This window comes from Ursus maritimus, unplaced genomic scaffold, assembly GCF_017311325.1.
Source record: "Ursus maritimus isolate PB19 unplaced genomic scaffold, ASM1731132v1 scaffold_17, whole genome shotgun sequence".
Lineage (NCBI taxonomy): Eukaryota > Metazoa > Chordata > Mammalia > Carnivora > Ursidae > Ursus > Ursus maritimus.
In genome coordinates, this window is record NW_024424119.1 from 57,185,933 (window position 1) to 57,195,700 (window position 9,768).

At 52.8% G+C, this 9,768-nt stretch overlaps 1 protein-coding gene across 1 annotated transcript in view; it reads right to left on the minus strand.

Annotated features, from left to right (window-relative positions):
• Window positions 1-7,678: 7,678 nt before the first annotated feature.
• Window positions 7,679-9,768, minus strand: part of VAV2 (vav guanine nucleotide exchange factor 2) — a 175,343-nt gene continuing 173,253 nt past the window's right edge. The window contains exon 27 of the mRNA XM_040632153.1: window positions 7,679-8,882. Within this exon, the coding sequence (XP_040488087.1) occupies window positions 8,835-8,882 (48 nt within the window). The 3' untranslated portion in view covers window positions 7,679-8,834. The remainder of the gene's footprint in view (window positions 8,883-9,768) is intronic.

Consider the following 9,768-nt stretch of genomic DNA (forward strand, 5'->3'; position numbering starts at 1 on the left):
GGGGGGGGGCAAGCAGCGTGCTGAGCATTTTCCACATGTCCTCTCAGAGCAGAGAAATGACTGCAGCAGAACATAGCCAAGGGCTGCCAGAGCCGGATGGGTCCGGGAAGTTTCCAGAAGGACTTCAGGGCTGGAATTACACTTCAAGATTTTACTTTTCCAAGAAAGACCCCCAAAACAGTACATCGACTATCCCCATGCTTTCGTGAGGACAGGATGTTTCATCATCCAGGGCTCGGTGGTGGTCCCTCTCCAGAGGCAGGGGGCTCCGGCCCCCTCCCCACACACTCAGGACTGCGGCCACTTGAATGCAGGGGTCCCCAGGAATGGGAGGCTCAAGTGTCCCGCGACCCCTGGGACACACACAGCAGGGGTGGGCAGCCTCGTGCAGGCCCGGGGCCCCCTCTTCACCCTGCGACTGGTCCCACAGATTCTCTGTGGGTGCAACAACGTGGCGGGTGGAGCTGGTGGCTCCCACTGCTGAGCTCCTGCAGGGCCCGGTGGGGGGCCAGTGCTTCATGGGGGGTGGCGCCCCACAGGCCCCACAACTGTCCAGCGGGGGGACAGGACACAGCTTCGGAGGATCTTCCTGCCGAGGGTGTTGGGAGACGAGGATGGGGAAACAGTGGCCGTGGGCACGAGACCCCACCAACACCACCCGGACCCCCGGCCCGGTCAGCCAAGCCCTTTAGGCTCTCACACTGGCCGCCCGGGGCAGGAGGCCCCCCATGATTCAGGCTGTGCTTACATCTTCCTATGTGTTACCCTGGAGATTTCCTGTAAAAATCCAGATTTGCAAGCTGGTCTTGAAAAGCTGGGACACAGGCGGTCTGGGCCCACACCCTGGCCAGAGGCACTTAGATGAGTCTGTTTCCTCCAGTTGGTCACTGTCCCTACCCTGCGGCTTTGCCCTTTCACACTCCCTGCTGGCCTCCGGGAGTTTTGCTTTTTCAACCCTGACCTGAACCCCAGGCATTGCCCAAGGTAAAGACAACTTCCTCTCCCCGCTCCAGGAGGGCCAGAGCACCCCCAAACAAGAACCCAACTGGGGAAATGTGGGTTTTGCAGTGAATAGGGGGCGAGAGGACTGGGGAGAGCTATCTTTGGCCCTGGGATCTGAGAGCCCTCTGGGTGCTTAGGTGAGGGGAGCAGCCCACGGTGGGTGGGGGCTTGGTCACCCCCAGGCCGTCAGCCCTGCAGGACTCTGAGCCTTTTTAGGAAACATCGCCCCTGGTGGCCACATGTGAGTAACACACCCTGGGAGAGCTGGACCCAGAGTTGGGGCACAGCCCCAGGACAGGGACCTGCCCAGAGAGCAAACCCACGGGCAGGCTGGAAGGTGGATCCCGACGGGGACCGACAGCCTGGGCTCCGTCGCGCTCTCACAGTGTTCCCACGGACCACGCCCCTGGCAGGGAGCTTCCTTCCTGATGGCTGTTGGCTTTGTCTCGGTTTCCGGGAACAGCGTGAGACGCCCCCTCTCCTACTGGGATGTGTCCATTTCTCCCTGTGATTCCGCCAGTTTTTATTTTATATATTTTAAGGCTATGTTGTGAAGCCTATTAAGCTCCAGGATTGTTCTAGCTTTGCATTTAATCGTCCCTTTTTATCATGAAATAATGAACCTCTCTATCCAGTGGGGTGCTGCTCGACGTTTAACATTTGGCTCTTGAGGTGGGGAGCATTGGCTGATGTCCTTGGTGTAAATACCTTCTCCAGGGCCAATTTCAAGCTGCCATCGAGGAGTCACTGAACCTGGAGTCAGAAAGAAGCGTACAGGACCGGCTCTTGGGAGCCAGCACGAGCCAGTTCCCACGGACTGGTTTTTATACGAAAGCGTGCTTTCTGCCCAAAAGTGCTTTATGTCTGATACCAACAATGGTCTCTCCGCCTTCTCTGACACCCGCCTGGTGCATCTTTTCCCATCGCTCTGCTTTCAGTATTTCTGTGACATGATGTCTCAGTGGTGTCCAACACAGTCCTGCTTCAGACTGTGACACGAGGCTGTGACCTTCCCCCAATGGTGACAACAGCTTCCCCCAGGAGCTGGCGGAGCTGAGTGCGGGACCCACAAACAAGAGGCCCTCACCTGGCCAGGCTGCCTGTGTCAACCCTGGGAGCACAGCCTGTCCCTTTTCTGCTGAGCCTGCCGAGCTCACTAACCAGGGAGGGAAACAGCTGCATGCACGCAGCACGTGGGTCAGGGTTTGGGGTTTAGAGGGGGTGTCAGGAGAGATTCCTTCTCCTAAGAAACAAAGTATGTCAGACCAAAAAGCCACCAGGGCAGTTGAAATAAAAACCTCCGTTCTCTCCCCAGGGTGCGTGGTTTTACCCCCTACGCGACACAGGTATAGCTTGCTTGGTGACTGAATGGAGGAATATTCAGGGTGCTTTTCAGATTCCAAGTAGGCTTGGACTGTGGAGAGGCTGAGAAAGCTCAGTGTTCTTTTCCCCATGAATCAAGATAACCCATCCGTCACCAAGACATGCCTCAAGGGGGTCTGACCACCTGTCTCTGCCCCGCAGACCCCTCATGGGCCTTCATCGGTAGAGGCTGCTATTCACCTCCCTGCCTCCCCCACTCTCTCGTCCTTCTAGGGTAATCGGACCCAGAATAAAGACTACATTTCCCAGCCTTCTTTGCAGCCAGGTGTGGCCATATGACCAAGTTATGGCCAATGAGAGTTGGCGAGTGAAACTTCCAGAAGGTATCCTTCAAGAGAGATGGTCATGCCCCTTCCCTGCTCCTTCTCCTTCCTATTGGCTGGAATGTGGATTCAGGGGCTGGAGCTGAAGTCGCATCTTGGTCCATGAGGTGAACTTGTGAGGCCACATCCAGGGGACCAAAAAAACCCTGAAAGACCTGGGTCCATGACACCGTTAGCCAGGGTTGCTACCAGATTGTTAGGTCAGCACGAAATAGCCATCCCTTGTCTTATAGGCTGTCTATCCCTCACGGCCAGATCATAATCCAAACAGACCAAGGCTCACACTGATTGGCATGGGGCTGCAGAGCACTGTGGCCGGGGGGCTTGCTGCACCCATCGGATTACAGCTCCAACAGCACATTAAGTGTCAAGCTGTGGAATGATTACCCAGAGAGAATCCAGGTGAGCAAAACTCCCAGACAGATCCTATGTGCACATGTGGATTTTCTTTTTCTGGGGAAAGTGAAGGATCAAAACTAAATCGTTAGGGAATATAAACACAGCAGCCGTGACTAAAGAACAGGAGTCTGAGTTGAACTCACAAATGTAAAATCTTATCATGGGAGCTCCCCACCACCATCCCCTCCTCCAACGGTGGGGACAAGCCACAGTATGACACAGCCATTGGAATGAGAGCTGCAATTTCAAAACCCTGTAATTTGTGCACACTTAATAGATTTGTAATTTTCTACTTGGAAAAATTACATTTTAAATAGATAATTTGAAAATGCTTAACAGAGACATGAAACTTTTGTTCAAGGAATCAATGCTTTGTTTCGACCTGAAAGAAGGGAAGCCTATCTCCAGTCCTTGGCTCTTGTATTACAAGCTGTCAAGGTCACCAATTTCGGTTCAAGTTCAGTTTCAATTAATATACTACAAGTTGTGTTACCAATTATCTTTATCCTTTAAAATTTAAGAATTAAAAATATTTTATAATTTCCTTTTTGGTTATTAATTATTTAGAAGTATGTTTCTTAATTTGCAAACATGTGGAAGTTTCTTGTGTATTTTTTATCACTGATTTCTCTTAAGTAGGCTTCATGCCAAGCATGTAGCCCAAACTCATGACCCTGAGATTGACATCTGAGCTGAGATAAAGAGTCAGACACTTAGGGGCACCTGGGTGGCTCAGTTGTTAAGCATCTGCCTTCGGCTCAGGGTGTGATCCCAGGGTCCTGGGATCGAGCCCAGCGTCAGGCTCCCTGCTCCACTGGGAGCCTGCTTCTTCCTCTCCCACTGCTTGTGTTTCCTCTCTCGCTGGTTGTCTCTCTCTTCGTCAAGTAAATAAATAAAATCTTAAAAAAAAAAAGAGTTGGGCGCTTAACCATGTGAGCCACCCAAGTGCCCTTTCATTACTGATTTCTAACCTCACTACTCATGGTGAGTGAGAGAAGCTAAACTAGAGGATTTAAAATCCATTGGGGTCTGCTTTCTGGGCCAGTATAAGGTAAATCTTCATGGAGATGATGTGCACTCTGCAAGAGGCCCCAATGTTCTGCATATGCGATAGCTAATTATGTTATTCTACTCTCTATCCTTTTTTGTTGTTGTTTCAATGTTTGCCTGACTTTTTAGTTACAGAAAGAAAGAGAGAAAGTTGTATTAAAACCTCTCATCTATGCTGGTGGGTTTGTCCCATTCTTTTCAATCTCCTGTCAATTTTGCTTTATGTATTTTGGGGTTATATTATGATGAGCATACTAGTTTAAAACTGTGATATTTTTAATTAAATGAGAACTTTATTCTGTAGTAAGCCTTTTAAAACTCATGATACCTTTTGTTTTGCTCTAAAATCTATTTGGCATGACATTAACTTTTAACTTGTCTGCATTTGTGGTTTTTTGTCTTTGAAGTCCAGGGTTAACCATTCTGTGTTAATTTGTCTTAGAGTATGGTATACCTTTTCATTCTTTTATTTCTGGAAAGTTAACAAACTGATTGAAATCTTTGTCCCATCCTGTGTTGGTTTTATCCATGTGTATTCATTTCCTTTTCACGATGGGGCTGTTCCTTGAGATGTCCAGCTTTGCACAGGAACCCAGTTCCGGCTCCTGGCCTCCAAGGTCCTGAAGCCAATGCCTTGAATGTTGGAATTCCCAGTCTCAACCCCAGAGGGCCAGAAATCTAGTGGCCACCTTGGTGTTGGCTCCCAATATCTGCTCCGGCTTTGTGTCTCTCCTTTCTGGGACAGGCCAGCTTGTTCCAAGCTCAGCCTCTTCCATTCTCTTGTGTTTTATATGGTGTTCCTATGTTTGTGGTGCAGGAGCAGAAAGAAGTGTCCACCTCACCTCAGAAAGTGGGTGTCTCCCATGTCTTGTCCAGGGAACTTTCCTAAAGCTCCACATGGCACCCTCTGCAGTGTCCCCACCCAGGGAAGTTCACTTTGTCAGAATTAAGGGGCATGATGCCTTGGTGCTCTGGGAGCCCTATGGGCATCAGGCCATCTGACCAGGAGTGTGTGGCTCTGAGAGGCTTCCCCACATTCTGGGGTGACCTCAGGCAGGCAGACTTCTCTCCCCTCCTGGCCTCCACCCCCATCCACACATGGGCCTTTGAGCAGGCCTGGGCCTTCCTACCCTCCCTGGGTAGGACCCCACAGCAGGTGCTTTTGAGGCCCCCCTCAAAGCTCCTCAGCCCCCAGGACTCCCAAGTCCACCCACACTTCTCCTCCAGGCACCATGGCTCTCTGCTTCTTGTCCTGGGGCTCTCTCTGACTTGCTCAGCCCTGCACAGGGCAGCCGGGGACCACTGGCCCAGGGGCTGCTGAGCAAGCATCCGGGTCCGTCCAACCCCCGCATTGGTGTGAGAACGCAGAACTGGAGCTGGCTCTCAGGGGAGGTGGTGTCAGGACAACCAGCCTTCTTGGGGCCTCATGCCTGAGAAATCTGCTCAGACAGGGGGCTGCTTCAGAAAAGGCAGGTCTCCCATCTGGTTCTCAGGGGCATCAGAGTGAGCCAGACTCTGGGGCTCTGGGTCCCAGAGACCAGGGCTGGGGTGGGATCCAACACTCTCTGGGTCACCTCAAACATCTGGACTCACCTCCCTGGTTTGCAACAAAATCTGACCCTTGCTGAGCACCAGCTATGCACTAGGCTCCAGGTTTCACTTGAACCTCACAACCCTGATGTGGGTCCTGGGGCTGGTCAACCACCCCATCGGTATTCTCCTGTCTCCTCAGTAACAGGGAGGAGGTGTGGCCATGTGTCCAGGGTGGCCATGTGTCCAGTTCAAGTCCTGCAGTCCCCAGCTTCCACCTCAGCCAGGAGGGGCCATATGCCTCAGCTCTGGGTAAGGAAGGGAAGAGGAAGCACTGTGCCGGCCTCTGCCTCTGCCCACAGCCTTGATGGCAGGAGCTCCAGCAGCCACCTTGGACCATGAGGCCGCAGTGAGGATAGAGGCACATGCTGAAGAGGGGAGGAGCCTGCATGAGGGGGTGCACCAAGCCATCCTTGGTCTACCTTGTCTGGACTGCTTCTCCATAGGGAGAAATCGATCTCTGTCTGACTATTCTGATTTTCTCTATCATAGGCCTCAGACCCACTCTCCAGAGAGAATATTATCTTTTATCTCCAACATATACATATAAAGAAACAGGCTTAGGAGCTGAAGAACATGCCAGAGTGGCAGGGCTAGGGTTGAATCCCCTCCAAACGGGAAGACAGCGGCACTGCCCCTGCCAGCTGCTGGAGGGTCCCACGGGACACTGCGCGGGAAACCTGTGGCACTGGACCAGCTGGGAGAAGGTGCTTGGGTCGTGGCCTTGGCACCACGATCTCTTCTTGGACCTGAAGCCTCTGCCCAAGGCTGGGCCACCCCCGAGGCCTATGTCTGAGCCAGGCCACTGTATCCTGGGCGGACAGTGTGTGGGTGGGGCAGCCTCTGCTGGACACAGAAGGATCCAGCCACGCCTGCAGAAAAGAACTTCGGTTTATTTGCAATAAAAACTGTGGTCTGAAAAAACCTAGTGGCAAATGTACAGTTTGTGTTCCATTTGGGGTCATCACCAGCTGTGGGACCCCCAGATCCCTGACCCGCATGCATCGGGCTCCTAAGTGTTCACAGCTAATCTCAGGCCCCCAGGTCCAAAGCCCCTCCAGAGGGCCTCCTATCTCCTGCTGAAACCACCCGCTTCCCAGCCTGTCCCCGGCCCGCCTCCCCTCCTGCCTCATGCAGTGTCAAACCAAACCAAACCAAATACATGTTTCAAAACAAACAAAAACAAAACATTCACAAAAACCAGGGTTCTGACTTCTGTTTCCTCAGTATCCTTCGTGGTCGTGATGACTTGTTTCACGATGACCTCAAATATACATCCTTTTCTTGCTATTATAAAATATCTTCCTTATTATTCACAGATATATAATGGGAGCTTTGGATGAAATAATTACAAACTGTTTTCTTCCCTTAAAAAACAAACAAGCCAAACCAAAAACAAAACAACAAAAATAAAACCTTTCTGACAACAGTAAACATGAAAGGGGCTGGCTGGTTCTCCCCCCCCACCCCAGGCTCACGGCCGGGCCGGCCGAGCCCCGGGCTGTGCGCAAAGTGCTGGGTGCACCCTGATGATGGGGACTGGGGGCTGCTCTCTCCGAGACCAGCTCTTTGCTTCCCTCCCCTTGCTCCTCTGTCCCCAGACACGATCCTGTTCACCCCGGCTTCTCAAGCCTCTGCAGGCCGCCTCCTCTCTTGCCCTTGCTGCTAACTGTCCCTGACCGCTCCCCACCACTGCCCCATTCTGGGACACAGGGCTTGTGAGCCGAGCCTGGAGGCCACACAGCTGACTTCAGAGGAAGCCCAGGAGTGCAGAGTGGCAACCAGCACCCACCCCAGGAGGGGCTAGCCTTCCCCAGGCCCAGCCTTGCCCGGTCCTCCCTCTGCACAGGGCAGGGCAGCCGAACAAGGGACAGGGGACACGTGTAACCTGGGTTTCTCCAGCAGCTGTGGCACGGAGCCCGCAGGCAATATCCAGGCAGAGTAAAAGGGTCTGGACAAGAGAGCCGGAGCTCAAAGGCCAGGAGGCGGCAGGAGGGAGAGTTCAGGGGGTAAGGCCACCCCCAAGAGCACTTATTTCGAGCTGGCCACAGGCCCAGTTCATGGGCTGCAGGAGGAAGACTTGCCAAGGGCTAGAACTAACATTCTGTGCCAAAGCTCTCCAACATATGGGGCTGTGTGAGGGGGTGCGCCCCCCAGAGCCACCTTGCAGGACACGGGAGACCCAGAGGGGCCACCTGCTGGGGGGCGCTGGGGGGCCTCCTCCTGGAGGGGAATGTGAGCAGCAGGGACCGAGCGAGGGGAAAACTCTGTTTTCTTCTCACCCATATCAGGATTTACAAAAGGTGTACCCACCTGGCAGCAGGACAGGACAGACACACCCCTGGCACTCAGGACAAAGAACAGCACCATTGACTGGGGGGCAGGGTCGGTAACTTCATCGTTCACTAAGGCTCCCTCCTGAGAGAGGGACCTGCCCTGGGCGGTCTGCACACCCCTAGTGCAGAGGGCCATGGGGAGGTCAAGGGGCCCGCACAGACCCCCTAGCAATGCTCTCTTCTCCTACACCTGAACACAGCTGGGGCTGAGCCGGGGCTGCAGCAAACGGCCTGGCTCTGGTCCCTTCTGACTCTCTAGGCCCAAAGCTTCCCCTTGGGAGCAGCAGGAAGCAGGCAGGCTGAGCATCAGGGCTGAGCAGAAGGGGCTGGGGGAGGGTCCCCTCTGCTGTCCCAGCCCTCCCTGGGAGGGCACCTGCTGTTCAAACCTAGGCTCTCGAATGCCATCTCAACAGGACAGGGGCAAGATGAGCTCCAGCCTCAGCTGTCACCCAGAGCCTGGCTCAGAACGCCACTGGCACTTCCTCTCCCTAGCGCTCTGGTGGTGGCAGCCACGGCAGGGCCGGCCCAACTCGCCTCTATGTACAAGTAGCGTACCCAGGACAGGCCCCCGAGGGCAGGCGGACGGTGGGCCGGTTCGCATTTAGGATTTTGAACACCCTCCCCATCCCTATGGGCTGTTGAAGACTGGAAGGTTGGCGGGCATGTCCCTCTCTGTATCACAGGGCTCGAGACAGACTTCAGAGCTGGACTCTTCCAAGAAAACCCACGAGTCCCGTCCATGTTGTCGCCATCACTGGATGCCCTCCTCCTCTACGTATGTTGAAGGAAACCAGCCGATCTGAAAAAGATGGCAGGATCACATGAGAGTGTGTGTGCACGTGTCTGCACAGGTGTCGGGGTGAGGGCCAGCAGGGGCTCGTGGAAATGGGGGATCCTGCAAAAGGCAGGAGTTCTAAGCCGAGAAGCCTGGTGGAGCCGCGGCCCTGGGTGGGAGTGACCCCCAAATGTACCAGCCCCGAGCAGTTCACGATGACCTGCTCTCCCTCAACGTGCCAGCCAGAAAAAAAGTTAAATCCTCCCTAGAGGAAAATAACATCATCCCAAGCCTCGGTGTCTTCTACACGAGCTCATCATTCAGTCAGGATGCAGTGACAGAAACTAAGAGAAAATGCAGGTGACAGAAACCAGTCTACCGGTCATTCAGGGATGGGAGTCATCAGTCCGGAAATGTAAATAACTCTAACATATGTGTTTCAGAAAACTGAGGATAAAGCATAAAAACTTACCAGTGAACTAAAACCAGAAATCAAATAGAAATCCTAAAATGGAAACTATGACTAAAATTAAGAATCCAATAGGATTTAGCAACAGATTAGACAAAGTGGGAAGAGAGCACTGGTGAACCGGAAGACGGGCCAGTGGAAAGTAGCTAGATGGGAAATAAGGGAATGGGTGGAAAACATGTAAAAGAAGGTAAGTGACATCTGGGCCATGATGAAGGGACCTGACACCCATGCGAATACAGTCCCCAAAGGAGAAAAGAGAAAACACAGCAGGTGCGATGTTTGAAGAAATGGCCAAAACTGATGGAGAACATCAAGCCACAGATTTTAAAATCGCTACAAATCTTGAGCAGAGTGAATACAGAGAAAACCACACCCAGGCACATTATAGTAAAACTGATAAAAACCAGACTTTTTTTTTTTTTTTTTTTTTTTTTTTTA